This window comes from Erpetoichthys calabaricus, chromosome 7 (assembly GCF_900747795.2).
Source record: "Erpetoichthys calabaricus chromosome 7, fErpCal1.3, whole genome shotgun sequence".
Taxonomy (NCBI): domain Eukaryota; kingdom Metazoa; phylum Chordata; class Cladistia; order Polypteriformes; family Polypteridae; genus Erpetoichthys; species Erpetoichthys calabaricus.
Genome location: NC_041400.2, coordinates 139,463,913 through 139,489,473, shown reverse-complemented (window position 1 = coordinate 139,489,473; position 25,561 = coordinate 139,463,913). Strand labels below are relative to the sequence as shown.

Here is a 25,561-nt window from a genome sequence, read left to right as displayed (position 1 = left end):
TCCACACTAGTGTTTTTGACTTTAATTTCAGCATGTCTAACTTTTTGTCCTGTAGTTATTTCATCTGCCAAATTTCAGCTAGTCAGAACCTGTGGGCCTCTTCTTTGTTGTGCTGTACAGGAAGAAGTTCTGTATGGAGTCTACTTCAAGGCTGTAGATTATTACCATACATATTTTTATTACACTTAAATTATTTATATCATTATGGTTTGATTTCTTGAGACTTTCAAAATATCCATAACAGATGAACTGAAAATAATTATGTCCATCCATCCATTGTCTCCCGCTTATCCGAGGTCGGGTCGCGGGGGCAGCAGCTTGAGCAGAGATGCCCAGACTTCCCTCTCCCCGGCCACTTCTTCTAGCTCTTCCGGGAGAATCCCAAGGCGTTCCCAGGCCAGTCGAGAGACATAGTCCCTCCAGCGTGTCCTGGGTCTTCCCCGGGGCCTCCTCCCGGTTGGACGTGCCTGGAACACCTCACCAGGGAGGCGTCCAGGAGGCATCCTGATCAGATGCCCGAGCCACCTCATCTGACTCCTCTCGATGCGGAGGAGCAGCGGCTCTACTCTGAGCCCCTCCCGGATGACTGAGCTTCTCACCCTATCTTTAAGGGAAAGCCCAGACACCCTGCGGAGGAAATTCATTTCAGCCGCTTGTATTCGCGATCTCGTTCTTTCGGTCACTACCCATAGCTCATGACCATAGGTGAGGGTAGGAACATAGATCGACTGGTAAATTGAGAGCTTCGCCTTGCGGCTCAGCTCCTTTTTCACCACGACAGACCGATGCAACGCCCGCATTACTGCGGATGCCGCACCGATCCGCCTGTCGATCTCACGCTCCATTCTTCCCTCACTCGTGAACAAGACCCCGAGATACTTGAACTCCTCCACTTGGGGCAGGATCTCGCTACCAACCCTGAGAGGGCACTCCACCCTTTTCCGGTTGAGGACCATGGTCTCGGATTTGGAGGTGCTGATTCTCATCCCAGCCGCTTCACACTCGGCTGCGAACCGATCCAGAGAGAGCTGAAGATCACGGCCTGATGAAGCAAACAGGACAACATCATCTGCAAAAAGCAGTGACCCAATCCTGAGCCCACCAAACCGGACCCCCTCAACACCCTGGCTGCGCCTAGAAATTCTGTCCATAAAAGTTATGAACAGAATCGGTGACAAAGGGCAGCCCTGGCGGAGTCCAACTCTCACTGGAAACGGGTTCGACTTACTGCCGGCAATGCGGACCAAGCTCTGGCACTGATCGTACAGGGACTGAACAGCCCTTATCAGGGGGGCCGGTACCCCATACTCTCGGAGTACCCCCCACAGGATTCCCCGAGGGACACGGTCCACAAAACACATGTAGACTGGTTGGGCAAACTCCCATGCACCCTCCAGGACCCTGCTAAGGGTATAGAGCTGGTCCACTGTTCCGCGACCAGGACGAAAACCACACTGTTCCTCCTGAATCCGAGGCTCGACTATCCGACGGACCCTCCTCTCCAGGACCCCTGAATAGACTTTTCCAGGGAGGCTGAGGAGTGTGATCCCTCTGTAGTTGGAACACACCCTCCGATCCCCCTTCTTAAAGAGGGGGACCACCACCCCGGTCTGCCAATCCAGAGGCACTGTCCCTGATGTCCATGCGATGTTGCAGAGGCGTGTCAGCCAAGACAGTCCTACAACATCCAGAGCCTTGAGGAACTCCGGGCGTATCTCATCCACCCCCGGGGCCCTGCCACCAAGGAGTTTTTTGACCACCTCGGTGACCTCAGTCCCAGAGATGGGGGAGCCCACCTCTGAGTCCCCAGGCTCTGCTTCCTCATTGGAAGGCATGTTAATGGGATTGAGGAGGTCTTCGAAGTACTCCCCCCACCGACCCACAACGTCCCGAGTCGAGGTCAGCAGCGCACCATCCCCACCATATACAGTGTTGACACTGCACTGCTTCCCCTTCCTGAGACACCGGATGGTGGACCAGAATCTCCTCGAAGCCGTCCAAAAGTCATTCTCCATGGCCTCCCCAAACTCCTCCCACGCCCGAGTTTTTGCCTCAGCAACCACCAAAGCCGCATTCCGCTTGGCCTGCCGGTACCTATCAGCTGCCTCCGGGGTCCCACAGGACAAAAGGGTCCTGTAGGACTCCTTCTTCAGCTTGACGGCATCCTTCACCGCCGGTGTCCACCAGCGGGTTCGGGGATTGCCGCCACGACAGGCACCGACCACCTTACGGCCACAGCTCCGGTCAGCTGCCTCAACAATAGAGGCACGGAACATGGCCCATTCGGACTCAATGTCCCCCACCTCCCTCGGGATGTGGTCGAAGGCAGCAAAAATTTTTTAATGAGGTGTCACAATTCTAAGCAAACTGGCTCTTGTGAATGACTGTGGATGTGTAAGCAAGGGAGTCCTGCGACGGACTGCAGTCCTATGCGGCCAGGATGGGTTTCAGGTGTTTAGAACCCTAAACTGGACAAAATTAATGACAGATTCAATATAGTTTTATTTACTTTAAAACAACTCAGGTTTCTTTGGAAAAAAAATCGTGTGTATGCATGCGGCTTCTTACCAATTTGTTTCATATTTAGATCTAAAGTTAGAATATCATCATTGATTTAATGCTAAACTTAATAGTCTTACCCTACTGAGAGAGTCAGGAGGAGGAGAACATCAAAAATCTATAGCCATAGACTTGGTTTTAAAGATATTTAGTTGTGAAAAGTAATGATTGCACCACTTTTTAAAATTATCAACAGGACTGTCTTCCTTATCTTGTTAAAGACTCACAATGACAAAGGTTTTAAGGTATCAGATTTTTTTTGTATAGTAAACAGGAGACAAAATAGAGAGAAGCAGCCCTCCTTGGTGTTCCAGCTAACAAAGTCAAAATCATAGTACATATTACCAATCAGCTTCTCAAATGAGATTTTATACTGGATGTTTCTGCATATTTGTGCTTCACATGTTCCTCAAAAGACACAAGATGCTGGTGTTCTGTTCAAGCAGTTTGTGAATGATGGTTTTAAGGTTGCTTAACTGTATTGTCTGTTGGTTGCAGTACACCATGCCTGCATCCTGATCCCACAGTAAATGCTCACATTATGCTTAGCACCAAACAGAGACTGCACGTTAGTCAGCTAATGTTTAGAAACCTGTCAGAGAAAGTACAGTATGTGATGAAGTAGTCATTGGAAAAACAGACGACATATCCAGCTGGCACCAGTAGTGATGTTCTATTTGCACACACAATAAAAACCATAAAATATACTATTTGATAATATTTGGGCACTGAGGTGCTGCAGGCTCAGTCTTTTATAGGAAGTTGTGTGAGATTATGCTAAATGCAGCCTTGTATTTAATTAGGTAAAAACAGTTGTAGAAGTTGACCCCAATACATGTAAAATGTATCCACTGCAAAGCTAGTAAAAGGTAAGGCACAAATCTATGGTTATGGAAAAGAGTAAAGAAAGATGAGTTTTTGAATAGTGCAGAATTTCCCTTTTTGGATGTAGAATCATTAATTTCTATGTTTCATATTCACTAGCATGAAGTGCACCTTCCTCATTACCTTAGATAAACAGATTTAGGGAAAAATTGTTACTACTATCTTGGACACTATTTCAATAGCTGCTAAATCTATCAAAATTTTGATAAGAGAATATGGACAGTGAATTACTCCACTGGCTTCCCACCTGCTAGGACAGGAGCACTACAGCCACTGAGAGACTTGAGAAACTGGTTTTGTTCTTCTAGTATATAAAGCAGTACTCCATTGGTCATGATCCCGGCCATCTCATGTGCTAGGCAACCAGGTAGATTAAGTGCATTTTTTAAACCAGAATTCATGGTGCAGATAGACCCACAATCTCAGTTGAGATCTTTGACCACCCAAGTTTCTTGCACCTGTACAAGACGAGCAATACATTTTCTTAGTTGCAGGTGAGACGATGGAGTAAAAGGTACACCTATGGGTCAGCTCAAAGATATTTTTAGAAAACACAACAGCAGTAAAAAGAAGCTTATGGTGTATTACAGAGAGTTAAAAGGAACAAGTAATATGAAATCTCATGTGAACAGTCTACAGACAAGTATTTTTATTCGAAATCTCCTGGCAGCTGTCTGAAATGCCACAGGCCTCATACTAAAATCTGTGAGCCCAAAGATAATGTACTCTGACTCACAACAGGATTTACTGGTTTACTGGGAGCAACATGTATGTGCCAGTTTAATCTGATTTTACTCAAAAGTACATGTCAAGATCTTTTTGTTATGTAATCTTTTTTATATTTAAAATGTCACCGTATCATTCTAGTTGCTATTTACTCTACTAGCTAAAGTTTTAATATGCTTTACTTTTTCTGACACACTTCCATTTAATTTGCAATTGTTAAGCCCTAATCACAATTTAAAAACAAGTATAACAATTGCACCGAAATCAACTATTATCTATATTCCTTCAGTCAGCAAATATTACATTGCAATCAAATATATAATGGCCCCCCCCCCCCCCCAAATTCCACAATTTAAATATTAAATTTTTGTTAAAAAAATAATAACGACCAACTCGCTATACACAAAAAGTGTTACTAATTGTTACAAAACTGTTAAGTAATGCAACACAAAATAAAAATCTGTAATTCAAATGCATAAACCCCAATGTGCCTTTTTTGGTCGTCGTCATCATATTCACTGTAACTTCTTGCAAAACTACACAATTAAGCACTGCTGGGATAAAATGGAAGCTCTTGTAGTGCTCAGCTGATAAAGTGGTTTAGGTCCACTTTCTTTCATTAAAGTCCTTGTAGGAATTCTTGTAACTGGTTGACGATTTCTGTGTCCACTGTCTCCATTAGGGGCTGAAAGTTCTGGTCTCCAATCAGTTGTTTCTGAGCTTTAAGTTTCTCATAAGCAAACTGCTGTAATGAAACACTATGCACTGGGTCCTTAAGTGCAAGCTGCAAGGGAAATTAAGAAGGACATATTATTAAATTATACTACTCCTAGACACATTTTCAATAAAAATAAGAATAAACAGGAAAAAAGCAGTTCAAATGAGGTAACACCAATAGTTCAACAACTGCAGCTTATTTTTGACATTAATACAGCTACATATGGGGCCTCATTTGAAATTAATTTCACACTACATACCTTAGATGCAACACATATTTTGTTATACCCTTTGTACCTTTTAAGGAAGATCACTTTTTGAATTGATATGTGCACTTTGCACATACTGTATGTTATAAAATGGATTAACCAGTTATATGATTTTTAAGATGTTATAAGCAACTTGTCAGGTGCTCAAAGCATCATGAAAATGTTTTAAAGCATTTAAAATGGAAAATAACAATGTTTTCTTTCAAACATGGCAAAACTGTAGCACATGAAAACTGCTTACTCTGTCTTCCTTTGCAACGTGTCTCCATTCTCAGGAGTCTGCCAGTGGCTCCCAGAAGTAATTAGAGAAAGCACAACATTTCACTGAGCTAAGGATATCTTTTGACCCATATGTTTGACACAATATGTTATCTCACTAACTATAAGGAATGGAAACGGTATGATACAGCTGTCAATGGTCTGAGATATATCAAGTCAGAATTTACAAAATCTACGCAATGTTACGCAAACAGCTTATTAATATATACCAGACAGGTTCAGACAGAACAAATCATTAAGCCTTTAGGAAATTAGATTATTCATAAAAGAACGGTAAAGCCCACTTACAATCACAGTGCTTTTTTATATATAATAATCCATTGCTGATCACAGATCTATTTTTTCACTTCTGTATACTAATTTTTACAACTTATAAATAAAATGCACCTATGTTCTTTAGTCAAAATTAGGAAGTAGCTACTTACTTGCATAGTCACAATAATTACACAATTATGTAACAAATGCATTTTATACTAGGCAGGAGATACAAAACTTTGTTGCCTCAAATTTCAAGATACAAAATACTGTCAATATGAAATGTGGCCTTATATTGTGTGTCTCATGCATGACAGTACCAAGGTAAAATGCCTATTGTATAAAGCAGGGAATAAAAAAAAAAAAAACTAGTACCAAGGTATAATAAGCCAAACTGACTACACTTTGGCAGAACGGTTACCATTTTCTATATAACTATCTGAAGTTGAAAATTAATGGACATCACTGTAAGTGAATGTGGGATGGGGCTGCAGATTATGTGTTTTGTACACATGCTTAATTTAGTGAATCACATCCTCAGAGAAGTGCAGGCTTGTTTTCAATTCAAACTCTATTGGGACCATCAAAGTACAAATCTACCAACATACTGGAACAGTTCTAATGACATACTCAAGCACTAATGGGAGCAGCAAGTTTCAGTTACTGTAGCATTCATGAGCTGTGGATGTGAGAATGAGTGCTCAAGACATGGAAACACCTTTTACCAATTCAGAAATATGAGTATATTGTACCAAGGAGAACCTATACAGCAGTGGATCTTGAATTGCTGTCAACAGCAGTCCTCTAGCAGTGTAGAGCAAGAAAACAGCCACATTTTCAATGCTTGATTTTCTGGTTAAATCATATGCCTGTTGTTGCCATGTCTGTACCCAGTGTGTGAGTGTTTTCAACTATTGGGCATAAACTATTCTCTTATTGTATCTTATCATCGTGGAGAGACACATACACCAAATATACAGTACAGTACATTGCTTTTGTGAAAACTTCATAGATCTGGAATATTGTATTGTGAAGCCCAAATCACAATATGAATTGTATCATAAGATAAATATATTGTCTACCTAACTGCAGCAATAGGTCATTTCTGAAGGGTGGGTCTGGACCGCGTGTCTGCCTAGGGGGTTGCCTACCAGGATCCCGAGCTGTTTCATTGTGTGGTGGGTGCAGCAACATATTGTACCAGTGCATGCTCCCTAACCTGACCTGACCTGACTAGTGCTTATTTTCTGTATTTTGTGTTATCTTCGTTCTGGGTATGATGTTAATCAGCATCCAGCCCTGCAAGCAGGTCCTCCAACTTACAGGGAAAACTTGGTGGCAGGATTGGCACTCTAGACACCGTTAAAAAAACCTCACATTGTTCCAGTGTGGTGCTGAGGGGTCACCTGCTGCACTTGGGTCCCAATCCAGGTGTTCTTTGTGTGGTGGGTGCAGCGACACGTTATCAGCACATGCTCCCAACCTCTCTCTCTCTCTTCATTTAAAAAGTGTTTTTCCCTGGACAAAAGCCACAACTAACTTTTACAAAGTGAATTTGCTTTGTTATTTTACAGTTTGCTACCCTGATACACAACCTAATGACTGCAAGAGAAAAGTGCATTTAAGTTTTGTGAATTTAAGATTATTATTTTAATTGAAATGAATGCTGTGAGAAAAGACAGAAAACACAACAACATATAAAATTAATTGACATACCCTCAACCAGTGTACACCCAACTGATTCTGAAATATTTTCTAACAAGTGTAGCATGCGTGGGGCTAAATTTATACTTTGTCATCTGTACTCTATTCATATTTCAGAAAAACTAATAAGTGCATTTTATTTAATGCTTTACTTAATACAAATTTGAAATTTTTAGCTTTACTTTTTTAATGTAGTCTTTGACCATTTCATGTCCACATGCTCTGAACTGCTATGAACTAGTGTAACAGGATCAGGAAATAAATCAATATTTCTCCTATATCCTAACCACTGTCCTTTAAAAATTAGCTCTGGGTTCTAACACACTTCTGACTACATTGCCACTAATGGATGAGAAGCTTTGATCATACTATTCTCAAACCTACCTCTTCAAATGCAGGGTAGTGGGGGTATGTAGCCTGTTCCAGCAGCACTGGATATAAGGCAAGATACAGTGTTTAATGATTCCAAAATTATTTTTAAAAATACCTTCTGTAATGGGGATCCGTAAGATAGCCATAGTACTAAATCTTCTTTTATGTCAGACTGATTCAGAAATATATTGCACTATAAAAGCCTTCACACCCTTATATATATTTTAGCCTACAAGATGCAATTAAAATGTATTTTAAGTAAGACTCTTATAATGAGCTTAGCTGAAATGAAGACACTGAATCTAGTACTATGTATAGTAAAATACAACCTTTAGTAAATGTAGATTTTAAGAAAAAATAATTTCAGTAAGTGTCATTTGATGTACAGTGGGGGCAAAAAAGTATTTAGTCAGCCACCAATTGTGCAAGTTCCCCCACTTAAAAAGATGACAGAGGCCTGTAATTTTCATCATAGGTATACCTCAACTATGAGAGACAAAATGAGAAAAAAAATCCAGAAAATCACATTGTCTGATTTTTGAAGAATTTATTTGCAAATTATGGTGGAAAATAAGTATTTGGTCACCTACAAACAAGCAAGATTTCTGGCTCTCACAGACCTGTAACTTCTTCTGTAAGAGGCTCCTCTGTCCTCCACTCGTTAGCTGTATTAATGGCACCTGTTTGAACTTGTTATCAATATAAAAGACACCTGTCCACAACCTCAAACAGTCACACTCCAAACTCCACTATGGCCAAGACCAAAGAGCTGTCAAAGGACACCAGAAACAAAATTGTAGACCTGCACCAGGCTGGGAAGACTGAATCTGCAATAGGTAAGCAGCTTGGTGTGAAGAAATCAACTGTGGGAGCAATTATTAGAAAATGGAAGACATACAAGACCACTGATAATTTCCCTTGATCTGGGGCTCCACGCAAGATCTCACCCCGTGGGGTCAAAATGATCACAAGAACGGTGAGCAAAAATCCAAGAACCACACGAGGGGACCTAGTGAATGACCTGCAGAGAGCTGGGACCAAAGTAACAAAGGCTACCATTAGTAACACACTACGCCGCCAGGGACTCAAATCCTGCAGTGCCCCTGCTTAAGCCAGTACATGTGCAGGCCCGTCTGAAGTTTGCTAGAGAGCATTTGGATGATCCAGAAGAGGATTGGGAGAATGTCATATGGTCAGATGAAACCAAAATAGAACTTTTTGGTAAAAACTCTACTCGTGTTTGGAGGAGAAAGAATGCTGAGTTGCATCCAAAGAACACCATACCTATTGTAAAGCATGGGGGTGGAAACATCATGCTTTGGGGCTGTTTTTCTGCAAAGGGACCAGGACGACTGATCCGTGTAAAGGAAAGAATGAATGGGACCATGTATCGTCAGATTTTGAGTGAAAACCTCCTTCCATCAGCAAGGGCATTGAAGATGAAACATGGCTGGGTCTTTCAGCATGACAATGATCCCAAACACACCGCCCGGGTAATGAAGGAGTGGCTTCGTAAGAAGCAATTCAAGGTCCTGGAGTGGCCTAGCCAGTCTCCTGGAGTGGCCTAGCCAGTCTCCAGAACTCAACCCCATAGAAAATCTTTAGAGGGAGTTGAAAGTCCATGTTGCCCAGCGACAGCCCCAAAACATCACTGCTCTAGAGGAGATCTGCATGGAGGAATGGGCCAAAATACCAGCCCAACAGTGTGTGAAAACCTTGTGAAGACTTACAGAAAATGTTTGACCTCTGTCACTGCCAAAAAAGGGTATATAACAAAGTATTGAGACGAACTTTTGTTATTGACCAAATACTTATTTTCCACCATAATTTGCAAATAAATTCTTCAAAAATCAGACAATGTGATTTTCTGGATTTTTTTTTCTCATTTTGTCTCTCATAGTTGAGGTATACCTATGATTAAAATTTCAGGCCTCTCTCATCTTTTTAAGTGGGGGAACTTGCACAATTGGTGGCTGACTAAATACTTTTTTGCCCCACTGTATAATGGTTTGTTGAATCAGAAACTGTTTGCACAGCAGCAGGCCAAACTTACTACAGATAAACTTTAAAACTGATTATATAGAGAAAATACAAGCATGGCATTGCCAATGTAATTAAATACATCAAATTTCCTTCAAAAAATCAAGGTAACTGGAGAGATTAGTCTCAGAGACAGGAATTTGCTAGTGACCATCTTAATCTTACATAAAGCCAGACTTATTACAAGTGATTAACATGACATCCCTTTACTTAAATTACACGAGAACAACTTGTTCAGCATATTATAATATGAATTCATACATTAATGCCGCTGAAAAGAAGTAATTTAAAATTTTAAGAGCTTAATTACCTGCTTAATTAAGCATTTTACTAAGAATATTTTTCAATAATTGATCAAGCTCATTCATCAATTTTGAAGTTCAACCCTCTCTAAATACAAAATAATTGCTCTATTCCATAATATGAAATCTGACCACTTTAGCTATCAAATTAAACATACCACAGCTGTAGAAAAGATAACTAAAGAAGGTAAATACAATGGCAGAAAGGCATATTTAGCAGATCCGATAGGATTATGCCTACTTCTTCACTCAGAATTTGAAATATTTTGTCCACAAACATTGTGTATGTATAAGTAAACACACACACACACACACACGCACAATACTGTATATCTTAAAGTGTGATATGCGGGTGGGAAAGAAACTTCTTTTACAGGTAAATAAGTCTGTCATTTCTGTGATCTTGAACCAAACATTTAAAAAATTGCACAGTATGACAAAGTACTCCACAGATTGGTAAGTTGTCCATTGTTTTCGTCACATACATGACCACCTCTGTAAAGAAGTAATGTGATTAAGTATAGCACACCTATCTCAAATGCACAACTTAAGTGTTGCTGAAGGACCAGAGCCCAATCCGACAGCATCGGGCACAAAGCAAATGACAATACCGGATAGTTTGCTGGTTCATTGCTGGGTCCACTGTCAAATAAATCCACAAAGGGGTAGACAGTGTGGAATTATCAATTAACCTAACATAAATGGTTCAAAAAAATTTGGAAAAAGGACCATGTCGCTGTATTGTATGTCAGTTATTAGGATATGCGCTAAGTGAATTCAAGTCACAGTCGTTCCCTGCCATTTTCCTGTGTTCTTTTTCCCTTCAAATTCATATTTCCATTCTCTGAGAAATGCATGTCAAAGTAGTGGTTTTAAAAACTTGTGCATATACTTTTTTCTTTTTGAGTATGTGGTGAACAGAGGCAGATAAATAGTGTAGCATGAAATTCAGGATTATTGGTAGTAATTTTGGGTTGCCTTTCTAAATTTATTTTTTTCTTTGCAGTAAAGTCTAAAGTTTTTGTCTTGATAATGTGATAACTTTAAAAAAGATTGCTTTAAACAATTCTTGTTGTACTCTTCCTAGTCGCAATGACTTTTGGCACATGACTTTCCAAAGCATTGTGTTCGGACATAATTCATACCTTTTCTAAAACCTTTTGGAAATGTGTATCTTCCCATTATTGTGCCATTTCCAAGACTGACACTGTAGAACAGTCAACTCTGAGAGACCAATAGTCCTTAATTAACAAATATCTAAGGTCTATTTGCTAAAAACACATCTCTTAATTTAAATGGGCAAAATAGTTCAAGTTAAAATGATGTATTATGTTATGTTATGCAAACAATAGTGTACTATGAACTTAAAATGAGTGGAAACTAACGTAGATACTCGCGTATAAGTCGAAATATTTATGCCTTAAAATTCATTAAAAAAAAACAGGGTCGACTTATCCATGGGGCAACACAATTGTCCATAGAATCTGGGTAATGACATTGTACACTCAACGCTTCACGGTGTTAAGTCACCGGTCATCTGCCGTTTCCCATGGTCTTTGAAATAATTATAAGCCAGCAATACTATTGCTAATTAGCTAGTTTTTTTCTAATTTCATTAAATAATTCTTTAAACTGTGAAATACTTGAATTTGAGCATTAGCTTTTGCAGGTTTTGGATAACAAACATACCATTAGCTGCCACATGCAACCAGATTTGGAATCAAAAGAACCAAGGCAACGCACGCTATCAATGTGATGCAAGTGCAGCCCGTGATTCAAAAAATTTCTCTGCCTACCTTTTTGTCTCGTTTGACAGTAGTTGAAAAACAGCATCAGGAGAGAGCAGCCTGAAGTAGTCCAGTAGCGGTTGTTCTGTCGTGTCCAACAGCAAACCATGCTGTCTTGTGAAGTCCGGTAGCCAGTTCGGCTCCCACGGATCAATGTCTGGGTATTCCTCCCACGCGAACCTTGCCCTAGGTGTATCGGCTGCGCGAATGCGTTCAGCTGGCAGCCGATCAGCTGGTGCGGCATCGGCTGGTGTCCAATCAGCTGATACCGGCTTCTCACTCTCTTGCTCGATTCCTGATCACTGTCAATAAAATCCGATTCTGGAAAATCAGAGTCCGACTCAGCGATAATGTGCAAAACATCATCTGCCGAGTGTTTTCTTTTCTGCACTCGCTTCGCTCCCTTGTGACATATTGACGCAATCTTGCCTTTGTTTACATTTCGCAACTCACGCACATGCAAGGATTAGTTGCCGAGTCAACGAGTCTAGCATTTCTCCAAGCACAGAGGGAACGCCTGTGACGTGACAGTGAGTTTTGTCGCCATTAACAGCTGATTGTCGCCCTCTATCTCTGATAGCTGTCAAGTTTTACCCTCGACTTATACGCGGGTCATAACAAATTTTGTAATTTTTGGCTTAAAAATACACTCGACTTATCTGCAAGATAGACTAATACGCGAGTATCTACGGTAATAGAAAGGCCATGAAAAGAAATTCAATGTATCAGTTCATGCATAAAGTTCTGCTAAAGCCTATAACAGAGCACAGGCTGTAGTTTAACTGCCAACAAACAATGGAATAAGAGAACAAACACAGTGTAGTAGTATCTTTGGCTTATAGTCGATATTTCTTGTTTCAAGACATAGATGCTTAACACTAGAAAACAATATGGATTTAGAGATTAATTATCACTTAGTCAATGTGTACCAATGTAAGGGATGGACTGTAGAATTCCATTGTGGTAGGATGTCTCTTGAAGGTGAACCAAGGCCTGGCCAGACTTTCGACATTGATAAAAGAGGAAAATGTGATCACCACAGAGCAAACTGTACTGAAGAAATGATAAGTAAAGGTGCGCGAGATTGCAGAAACTACTGGGATTTTTCATGTATCTGTTGAATTAATTTTTCTTGAACAATTAAACAGCAGATTGATCTGTGCATTGGGCACTTGGTCCGAGATGGAGTATGAAGAATGTTTAGTATGAAAATGAAGCATTACAACATCTAAAGTTCTAAACAGAAACTCAAGTTAATGAATTCAGGCTTGTTGAACTATAAGATGAGTTTCTGAACTGGGAATGAAACTGGTACATTTTAATATGACCCAAAGTCCGAAAAACATTTGAAAGATTGGAAGTATGGTGAGTCACCAACTCTAAAGAAATTCAAGATTGAAGCCAGTGTTGGTACAATCATGTGTATAACTGTTTTTTTAATAACATCCAGGGTGTCGTCCATACTGCTTAAATGTCTTAAAGGCCCATATAACCAGTCAACCATCCATATTAGGTTAGTTTTCTCCATCAAATGCAGCAGTCATCTGAAGCAACTCTATGAGGATGTTTCCTGACAATCCTTTTTCTGTCACATCCACCCTATTCTCCAGGCCAGTCACATGGGACTATTATCTGTTTCATAACCTGAGGGGATTACTCCAAGAGATACACTATGCCAGTAGTGAAGACCCCAAGTCAACTAAAAAAAAGACTAGATGTACCAACCAGGCAATACATCTGGGGAAGGTTAATATTTTCTAATCTCCTGAAGAAGAATTAAAAAAATAACCCCAAAAAATTCCCACTTTACTCCAAAAAAGGTGAACAGGGTATCAATGCAAATTTAGCATAAAGGCATTTTTATTTTCTCTAGAAAATGCTTAAGAAAAACTACAATGGACCCCACTAGCCAGATATGCACAATTTATGAGATGTGCTACTCCATAAGCCCTGGCTAAAGTGGTGCAGGTAAAGTGCAGTCTGCTGAATTTCCAATTCTCTTTATCACTATCAATTAAAATTAATCTTCTTCTTTTGGCTGCTCCCAATTAATGTTAACTAAAATTTCAATAAATCTTCTACAATGAATATATGAATAGGTTTACCTAAGACTTTGCAAAAGATTTTCATGTGATATTTTAGTGTCAACAACAAGACAAACAATAGTTCACATATTATGAACTCACCTCATCTTTTCACAGAAAATGTACATGGTTGTGCAATAGATTTAATCAAAACGTTTTTAAACTCCAAATAAATACACAGAAAAAACAATGGTGCAATCTTATTTTTTGTAGCAGTTACACAGTCACTAGTAAAATATTCTTAAGCAGAAAAAAAACAACATATTTATGTGTCATAAGTACAGATTACGTATTAGTATATTTACAAATGAATAATGGTGTACCATATGTTTGATGGCGCCTAAGCACACTGTTATTAATGGAAATACCAGAATTAATCAATATTTTCAAAATGAAGCATAAAACTACATATAATAATAGCACCCCAGCTGGCAGCAGCCTAGTATAACCTAAGTTGGAGTGCTTGTGTAAAAAAAGGTTTAAAAACATGGCAACTTAAAATGCATTGACAGCAAGTATAACTTTCTCATGTCTTATAAGATCCTAAATGATGCTGATGTACACTAAACCATTCTAAACTATTTTTTTAGAGAAAAAGACTGCTGAAATGAATATGCTTCTTTTTAAAGCAGAATACTATAGAATGACTTAACACACTTTCAGAAGTTTAGATTGTTTTATGTCATTTGATGTTAAGGAATAGAAAACAGTACAAAATACAAACAAACAAAAAAAATACATTTTGTACTATTTACACTTGAACCACTAAGCACAATTCTCATGTAATATACTTAATTTTTGCTTTTTTCAAGGTGCAAGGAGGTAAACAGTACTGGTTGCTTGTTTGTCATATTAATCTTGATTTATCACCATTGATCAGCTAGTTGATACATTGAGTAGAATACTGCACTGCATCTTCTTAAGAATGCAAGGCTAGAACTTTATCGAATTTGTAACTACACTGTTTCAGGCCTTTCCTGAGGTGCTTTGTCACACTATAGATACACTGGAAATCATTCTACTAAATTATTTGTGAATTAGAATTATTTTGGTTCGTGGTAAAAGAAAACATAATACATTTTTGTACGAAACTCAATGAATGCAGTAGTTTTCAGTAGCTGGATAAATAATTACTGTGCGATTGGAACAGACATATTGATTGCAAAACCACAACATGGCAGAATTATTTCTCACCTACTGAGTCCAGTGTTTATCTGCTTCAATTAAGCAATGATCCTTTACTGCCAAAGTAGTGAAATAGTTTTTTGAAAGCTTCCTAATTGTGGCACTTGTGTAAACTCTGAACAGAAGACAAAACTAATGCCTTCACATAAGCATAAAGTCAGTTGACTAAAATAAACAGAAGTGCAACATGTCTTTTATCGTTAAGCTGTCAAACTAAATAATAAGCAAACAAAAGTTTTTCAGTATTTTGAAATCTTCTTACTACAGTATAATTTTGCTTTCATACTTCATGCAATCTGTTTTGTTTAAGCCTGTAGGATTTGGAGACATTACTTTTTTTGCTTTACCAATTTTTGGTACAGTTTTTAAAATAAATGAAAAAAGTTACTAATATTTTAACAAAAATCTCATATTAGATAAAACCACAAGTAGTAAATAAGTAACACAAAAGGTATTTATTAAAATAGTTATGCAATTCCTTGTTTACTCATTATTTTTCATTCTGCAGACAGGAAAAGTAATTGCGACCTTGGATTCAGTTACTGTTACATTGATATTTGCATCAAGTGTTACCGTTATCTTCCTGTTGTTCATTAGTGTGTGTATAGATTTTTAGTTTTACTTTGCAAGTTGCCAAAAATTAAATTCTGTGTATTAAAATATGGCATTTACAAGTTTTTACCAATTGTTGTTTACAGAGTACTTTTCTTGTTTCACATCATGGATGTTAAAAAAAAAAACAAACAAAAAAAAAAACCCGCAAAATACTGAGTTTGTAACACCAGAGAACAATAAGTATTTGGAGATTTATTATCACCTAGTCAAGGTATACCAGGATCAGTCCTCTTCATATGCAACAGACAGGAGATACCCTGCAGAATTCTGGTGGAAAATCTTTTAAACATGACACAGGTCGATGATAACGACAACAAAAGGAAATGACGAACCATATACTGAATTTTAGTGGTGAATTGAAGAGTGATAATGCATGATATAGCAGACACTACAAGGATTAGTTATTAGTTATCTGAATCTATTACAGATGAACAATGAAAAAGCAGCAGTTTGTGCAGGCGGTGTGCTCAGAATGTTGACTCTTGAAAGGCACCATCTCCTAATCAAATATTACAAGGAGAACCTTGAGCTAATAAATTCAGACCGGGAGAAATTCAGGAAGAGATTTTATAACAAAGAATGAAAATGAAATCTATTACTGAGAAACTAAACAATTCTGAACAGTGGCAGTATGGTTATTTTCCAACTCTAAAGAAATACAAGGTTCAACTCAGTGCTGGAAAGATCATGTGCACATTTTTTAAAATCATTTTGAGGTTGTAGTCCATATTGATTTACAGTACATGCCTCAAAAGATCCACATAACCAATTGATATTATGTTGATTTGCTTGGCATTTGCAGAAGTCAATGAGAGAAAAGCAAGGAGAAAAAGGTGAATTTCTCCTTCACAAAAATGCTATCTTTGATAATTCATGGGTTAAAAAGACTTCCACAACAGAGTGCATTCAGCATGCTTTTCCGTGGTGTTACCAGTGTTTGTCTTAAAAGGAATGTGTTTCTCCTCACATTTTTATATTCCCTTTAAAGTAAATTGAATATATTTTAGATTGTTACATTATAGTTATTTATGGATTTCATACCAACTCTTTTTACAGAAAGCAAAAAGTAAATTAATAAGGTTTTTCCCTGAACAGCTCTAATGGCAGTCCTTTGCTCATATACTTCTTTGAACATTATTGAAAAATTATTAAAAACTTATTTATGGATAGCTATAGCTAACTTATAACTGCCCTCTCCTCAACAAATAGCAAAGTTTTTAATGGACGTATACTGTAAAACAAAATTTACCATTGTGAACATCCTAGGTATCAAACTAAGAATATTACTTTGAAGTTACTTAATTATTAACATATTAAAAACAAAAACAACATTTTTGTTCTGTGCAAGTTAAAGTTGATTATTCAATTTTATGTTACTTTTTCCAATAAATTTTACTAAATATTTTATCAATATTTACTTTCTATCTCTCTATTATAAAAGAAAATCCTGTGGGATGGAATGACTAGGAGACGATACGTGATCATCACGGAAGACAAATAAAAGACCCGTGAGACACTCTGTGGCCATTCTCTTTCGTCTCGCGGGGATATAGAACATGAGATTCTTGCAAGACAAGACACGACAGCAGCTGCCCCCCGCCCCTTCCACGCCCGGGGCCGGAAATAAAGGGCAATTATTGTTTTTACAACGTCACGCTAGGTTGTGAGGCACTGGGCCATCATTTAAAACAAGTCCACAGACATCTAACCAAGCAGTTGTTGGATTGCTTTTGGCAGACATGCATCATGTGCTCCCAGCTCTTAAAACAACGACATGCGACAAGCAGAACAGGCAGCTCACCAGTGGCAGAAAGACAGCTGATGATCTGACGCTTAGCATGCGTTCAGCTGAACACCCCCCCCCCCCCCACCCAACAAAACCCAAAGAGCGTTATACGTCTTGCAAGAAAGATGTAACCATGCACGAGGCCGGAAAAAAAGACAAGTATTGTTTTTACAAAAGTTTTTAACATAAGAAGTGAAAATAATGCATGTGTAACAATTCCCATGAAAATAACAATCTCTTTAAATTGTAAATCTGTAGTACGCACAGATCATGTGCTCTCAGCACATATAAAGCGTATAAGGACAATATGTTCTAGATGAAACAATGCAAAGGAGAAAGAGCAGCGCAGAGAAAAATATTAACAGGCGACAAGAAAGGTGATGTATATATTCCGCGAATAACATTAGACACCAAAGGAGATTATGATATGCCATTCGTATTAAAATGTTTACAGTTTACCGTGAGAACAGCTTTTGCTAGTACAATTAACAAATCACAGGGACAACCATTGTTCGGATTATTTATTAGAGAAACAGAAACAATATTCACTCACGGGCAATTATACGTTGCGTTGTCACAATGTGCCTCCAAAAACGGATTCAAAATTCTATGCGATCTTGAAGAAAAGGTAATTCCAAATATTGTTTTTAATAAACCTTTTGAAGTAAAAGTGCAAATAATGAAATTGAAACCAATTCCAAAGAAAAAAATTTTTTTAAATTTTTTTAAATTGTATATCCGATTAACCAAACAGTGGTACGGTGGCGCAGTGGGTATCGCTGCTGCCTCGCAGTTAGGAGACCTGGGTTTGCTTCCGCTGTGTGGAGTTTGCATGTTCTCCCCGTGTCTGCGTGGCTTTCCTCCGGGTGCTTCTTCCCACAGTCCAAAGACATGCAGGTTGGGTGGATTGGCGATTCTAAATTGTCCCTAGTGTGTGCTTGGTGTGTGCATGCCCTGCGGTGGGCTGGCGCCCTGCCCAGGGTTGGTTTACTGCCTTGCGCCCTGTGTTGGCTGGGATTGGCTCCAGCAGACCCCCCGTGACCCTGCAGTTAGGATATAGCAGGCTGGATAATGGATGGATGGATGGATGGATGGATTAACCAAACACAGGGGTTGGCGAGCGAAGCGAGCAGGGGGCAGGTCCCCCTAGTTATTATATATAACTGTCTTCTTTAATTTACATTACATTCATGTATTATTTATACAGTATATCTATGTTCATTTATTTTTTCACCATTTGAGGACAGAATAGGTGGCTAAATCAAACCAATTCCAAACATATGCAGTCTACTGGAGCATATAAAAAAAAAATAAAAGTATTAGCTCAGCAAATGATAAGACTATAATTAAATATGCATTGTGGAGGACGGCCAGGGTCCATGCCCGTCCAGGACGTCCCTTCTACTTATATTCTGAGGGAGCAGCCATGGACTCCTCAGTACCTCCCCCAGGACGCTGGGTGGCAGCCTCCCTGGTTAATGATGATGCCTCAGTTTCCCACAGGGTTTCATGGGAGATGGAGTTCTTCCCAACCCTGTGGGGACCTGGGATGACCGCCAGGGGGCGAGGTGGAGATAGTTAAGCCCAGCTGGGCTAATCATTGGGCCCACACAGGAGTGCAAGTAGGAACAGGTGAGCAAGCACCAAGAGCACTCCCAGGAGGGCCATAAAAGAAGCAAACAACCACCACTCAGGGCCAGAATCGGAAGGAAGAGGACGAGGTGCCTGACAGGAGTGGTTTTGCCAACGGAAGGATTGCTGTCTTGAGAAAGGTACTTTGGGACTGTGTTATACCTGTGGGGTTCACGGGGAAGACGTGCCCCACAGGTGAAGAAAAAGATTTATTTGTGTTTATTGCATTAAGTACTTGTGGGACTGTGTTGGGCCTGTGGGACACGGGGAAGACTTGCCCCACGGCTGAAGAGAAAATAAAAAGATTTGTGTTCAATTTATATGTGCCTCAGTGTGAATCTGTGCTGGATCGGACGCTTATATATGGCCTTATTCACAGCTTGTTACTTCCTGACTAGATACTCTAGGATTGAATCTTGATGCTGAAAATCAAATAAGTGTCTAGTGATACAAAACAGCACTTAATTCTCTTCTAAATAGGCATTACATTAATTTTCACTGTGACAGACATGTAGTGGCCACAAATTTATGTTTGTTTCCCATACTGTGCAACATAAAATGACATAAAAAACAATAAACATACACATAAAAATATTGAAGGTTAATTATGTCTTGCCACCTCATGGATTCAGGATACTAGGTTTGAATCCCACACCTGATTGTTGTCTGTGTAGATTGCACATGTTCACCTTATGTTTGTGTGGGATTTCCTACCACACCTCCAAAGACATTCTGTTCAGGTTAATGGTCGATTCCAAATTTTCCCCATTTGAGTGTGGGTGTGTGCATAAGTGGTCCCTGTGATGGACTGGAGTCCACTATGAGACTGTTTCCTGTCATATGCCCTTATGCTGCCAGAATATACTCTAGCCCTCTGTGTCCTTGCACTAAACTAATGAAGGCCCATCTTAAACAATGTTCTCCTTTATAAAATCCCTGCTGGGCTTCGACCTATAAAACTGAATGCTCACTCTGTTAAAACAGTTTGACATGTGTGCCAATTTACATATTAATGTACAATAAGGAGACAGAAATAAGGGACAATTTGATGATTATATAACAGCACAAATTTAAATCTTTAAATTCAAGTTAGTCATTTTCATTTACTTTTCAAAAATCCAGGGCTTGTGTGAAACCTCTAAAAGCTTCAAAATTAATTTTTAAAATCAGAAGCCCAATCTTATTTTACAAACTTAAGTCATAGCATACAAAGTTTCAAATGTTTCAGTACAATTAACTGAAATATTGAGAAAAACAATGAATTCAAATAATGTCAGAAAAAAGTAAAAGATTAGCAATATTTTTATGAATGGTGCTACATTGTTAACACCCCTAGAGAATAACTTCCATTTTCAAATGTTTTGTAAAGTAGGACAAACTAGGAATTGCCCTTTTTGGAAAGCTTTTAGTTGCACATACGGCTTTCTGTGCTAAAACAACAGAATAATATTTACGGATAAAGATTCCACTTTAGCATAAAGCCAGCAGTAACACTCCCATCCACCCAATATTTAGATTATTTCAGTTCCTGTTCTGAAATAAGATCCTCCAATAGTCTGAATCACTTGTCAATGTCTGTTCAGCAAGCTTTTTGATTTTCATCCAGCAACAGTTCGCATACATTCGCAATCATCAATTAAAAACTTCATAACTAAGTCCTTTGACTAAACAACTAACGGGCTAAACTGAAAATTTTTGAAAATTATCTGGAAGTGAAAACTGATCCTTTCAGAGGAAGAAGTATTTTTTAATATTGGAAAAACAAATATTTTTTAATAGTGGGCATACTCTGTCATATTGACAGGACAGAACAGACCTGGACTTCTTCAAATCCCTTTTTCAAGTACTAGTTCTACATCAATGTTGACAACTAACCTGAATGAATAAGAAGATGCCTTATACTTCAAGATTGGAATAGAAGCGCCTGAAGTGTGGTGGGAAAACGTCTGTTTTACGCATTATACACTTTACCTCTTCTAAGACACAGAGCATGTGGCAGCGTTTCTCATACAAATTCAGATGAAAGATTAACACCATGAACATAGACGAAGGACAATATAACAAAGTGCAATGCTTTCTCAATTTTGACTGTTACTGTGTAATAAAATATGAAAAAGTGTGACTGATAAAGCAGCATTTAAATAGCAGTAATAAGAGCTGTGCATTACATCTCAACATTTAAGTTCCTTCCCACTAATAAAATTTTATTAAAACAAGAAGGGGAACTCTGAAACTCTGGATTTACTAAATGCCAACATCAATTGTCAAACCTTTAAAAATTTTTTAGTGTAATAATTAGGGCTGGGAAACGGTTTTAAAAAAAATAACTAAGTAATCACATAAATGTATTTAATTAATTGTGATTAATCACACCTAAGATTAAAACATGTAATGATAAAATACATAAATCATGAAATAAATACACACAGAATCACAAAATTAATGTATCAACACAAAAGGATTAAAAAAAATTAATGGCACAGTTTAAACTTAAACAATGACCTTAAACCTAAACTTTTAACAAAATACTACTTGAGAAAATACAACTTGAACTTGAATGCCTTCCTAAAAGGCAAGTTGAAAAGAAGACAATAAGAGAATGAGACCAATGTATTAATTCACAAATTGGCACAGCAAATGTTGGGATTAATAAAGTATCTATCTATCTATCTATCTATCTATCTATCTATCTATCTATCTATCTATCTATCTATCTATCTATCTATCTATCTATCTATCTATCTATCTAAAGACTGATTTAATTGAAAGAATTCATATTTCTTAAAAAGGGCATACATTAAAACTTGTTTAAACTCCACAAATACTATCCTCAATTCTTCATCACCATCAATGATTGAAAATTATACACTACACAACAGTTGTATGTGTAAACGTCGATCTCCAAACTATTTTTTTTTGCCACTCCCATCCTGCTCCTTTGGACAGTTTCATATCTAAGAGATTTCATGATTTTGTGATTGGTAGAATCATGGTGTACCTTGGGCTTTTTGGGGTTACTAAAACGTGTCACCACAGAAAAACGACTGGAAAAAACTACCCTTGCTCCTGGCAGTCTAAAAAAGATCTCCGTAGCTGCTATATCCTGCTTAAAAGCTGATACTGTGTATTACTTGGATGGTTACATTGAGTTCTTTGCACAAATTAGTGAAGATACTGCAAACTGAAATAATGGGTAGGGATAATCATTAAACTTCTATTTCTATTTGGCATTATATTAAGGCAGTCAGCACATGTCAGATGGCTGGCAAACCAGGAAGTTAAATACAGAGGTACTAGAGATTTATTTTGGATTTATTGCCACTCAGAGATAACATATTTAGCCCTCATGGGTTATAACGTTGATTCAATCTTCCTGCAGATACATGAAAACAAAACAAAAAATAATAATTTTTACCATCACAACTTTTCTCCTGCATTTTTACCAGGACTGCCGTGCTGCTCTTCAACCCTGTATCCTCCCATTTCCCCTGCACTTATGTCAGTTTATATATATCAAGAAAATGAACACCAGTGCTACGTATTGACATGTGGCTTATTGTTGGGAACCATGTAATACGAAGTGTTAAACCTTTCATAAAATTTTTAAAGATAGTATATAAATACAGTACTGTATGTATATATAATTCTTTACGAACAAAGTTAACTTTTTTATATTATTGTTTTGTAATGTTAAAAAAAACATAGTTAACTTTTTTATATTATTGTTTTGTAATGTTAAAAACAAAGAAAAAAAAAAAGATGAAAATTCTGCCCTGACCAAAGCACTGCCTGAGGTATATGCCTCGTGGCTGGCCTTGAACACGTTAAACAGGCCACATTAATTGCAAAAATGAATGTGTTAACCTTCTCAGCCCTAGTAATAATATACAGTATATCTCTATAGTATCATAGGCCTTTTATGTTGACGTGTCAAGCACACATTTGAAAATCACTGGGCAGTCACCATGGAAAAAGTTGGCAAAGCACTGCTCTAAATGAACTTGGAGAATCCTTATTTGTCTGTTTTTTTTTGCCTTTTTTCTTTCATGTGGGTATATGAAATTATTCTACTTCGATCATCCTGAAGTTTATTAAAAGATTGCATTATTCTGTTTGGTAAAATAAATGGAGGGCTCAGTAATCTTTATAGTAAGGCTAAAACCCATGTATCTTGGTTCATAGGTGAAGATCAGAAAAATACAGTAAATCGAGGCGTAATGAATAATTTTGATTAATTCTTCAAGCTGCTGAAACCAAGCTAATATGTAATATTGAACATCTACACCTCTGTATTTATCCTTCCCAGTAAGAGCTCATTTGTTGGCTATCATGACACTTCATGTGATATCAACATTGCAGATTATGGTCTGAGGGAAGTGTAAAATTAGAGATTAAAAGTTACACAAAACATTATCAGGTAGAAAGTACACCTCATATTTTTTCATAACCAAGACGCTTCAACAAGCAGAAGGTATTCATTAGTGCAGTTTCATAAACTGTCAATGAATAACCATAAAGTACTGCAGTTGTAGCCTACAGCTATAAACATAATGACAATGAATGAAGGGAGAGGTGGAACTTAACTTTGCATGTGCTTCACTGACATGCATAGGACGATTTTTTTTGGAATTTAACAATGTTTTTAACCCAAAGTACGTATGTTTGGGATAGTGACTAGTTACCTGACATCTGGATAATGCAACACAATTAATTTGATATTTTTTATTTGCTGCTGAATCCTACTGTATGTAGAATTTTAATATCTCTATGCTTCATAAAACCCTTATTTTTTTTTTTGGTCACCACTACAACCAGGGAATGAATAACATACAAAAAAGGTGAACTATTCCTTTAAGAGTGAAGAAGCATCAATGAAAATTTAAATCACTGCAGAAGTATTCTGAATATTCTTTAGAAGTTCAACCACAGTGCAAATCTTTAAATTGAGATGCTTCGTGGTGCGAGTCCAAAGCAGTACACTTGATTACAAGGGTGGGATATGCACTGTAGATAGGTACAATGTAGTGGTGGCGTTGTACATAAAAGGTGTAGGCTGTGTGAGAGAGAGAGAGAGAGTTTAGCTGACATCACCAGGAAGAGCTCCACTCAGATGGGGCTGGACAGTCTCATGGTCTGGAACCCCTGCAGATTTTTTTTTTTTCTCCAGCCGTCTGGAGTTTTTTTTTGTTTTTTTCTGTCCTCCCTGGCCATCAGACCTTACTCTTATTCTATGTTAATTAGTGTTGTCTTATTTTAATTCTTACTTTGTCTTTTTTTTCTCTTTTCTTCATCATGTAAAGCACTTTGAGCTACATTATTTGTATGAAAATGTGCTATATAAATACATGTTGTTGTTGTCGTGAAACACGTGCTGTTTTTCCTAAAATATTGATTATATTAGATACTTCCAGAAAAATCAGTGCACATCACTCAGGAAACGCTTTCACATAACAATAAGGTTTTGAATTGAGTTTCCCACAGGTGTTCCATGCAACTTATTATTTACTCTTATAAATATTACAGAACTATATACGTAATATTTAAATCTTCCATGTTAAGACTTAGTTTGAATTAGCCAAAAGTTCATTATTCTGTACCAACTGCTGTGTATTTATGAACCTGCTTGATTCCAAAAAAAATAATTTCCAGATCATTTATTCATGGAATATACATGAACCAGCATGTCTGGTGAGGATTAGCTAATAATTGTTTCCATAGCCTATCATGATTTAAGTCAGCATATTGCTCTTTATGAAGCAATTATTACATTAAAACAAGTTCTAAAGAGAGTATGTTGTTGAGCTATTAGAATTTTATGAGCATTCCTTTATAAAATAATACAGTTTTGCTCATTACAGTTTAGTTATTTCTTAACACAACATTCTCACATCTGTTTTATAGAATGTAGGGTTGTGGGGTGCTATCCTATTAAGACTTTTTTTTACTTGTGCCTTTATTTTAATGTGCTACCTCTAAAAACACCCAGTACTTATTTAAATGCTTAACTATAGTCCTTGAGTTAAGATTTCAAAAGAAAGTCTGCTTCTTCAGATGTGTTGAATAAGTTAGAGACTACATATTTTTTCATTCATGCTGGATAAAGATGACCATATGCTATCAAAAGATGGTTCTCATACTGGAACATTTCTTTCTCTGTTGCAAAGTGAAGTATCTCCTTTATGGCTTGGTAACAATGAAACCTCACTATAAATGCACTGCATTTTTCAAATGGCTGCAGCAGTTTGCCTAGAAGGTAATGAGCCCTGTTAATCTCTGTATTCTCATTAAAGCTGCCCTACAATACTTCAGGAAAATCTACTTTTCTATTTATGCTATTACCAGTGACGTCAAGGAGGTTGCTGAA

At 37.8% G+C, this 25,561-nt stretch overlaps 1 protein-coding gene across 1 annotated transcript in view; it reads right to left on the bottom strand.

Annotated features, from left to right (window-relative positions):
* Window positions 1-4,069: 4,069 nt before the first annotated feature.
* The window catches only part of ipo11 (importin 11), a 311,838-nt gene continuing 290,346 nt past the window's right edge, over window positions 4,070-25,561 (bottom strand). Inside the window, exon 30 of the mRNA XM_051929691.1 lies at window positions 4,070-4,954. Coding sequence (XP_051785651.1) covers window positions 4,790-4,954 — 165 coding nt within the window. The 3' untranslated portion in view covers window positions 4,070-4,789. The remainder of the gene's footprint in view (window positions 4,955-25,561) is intronic.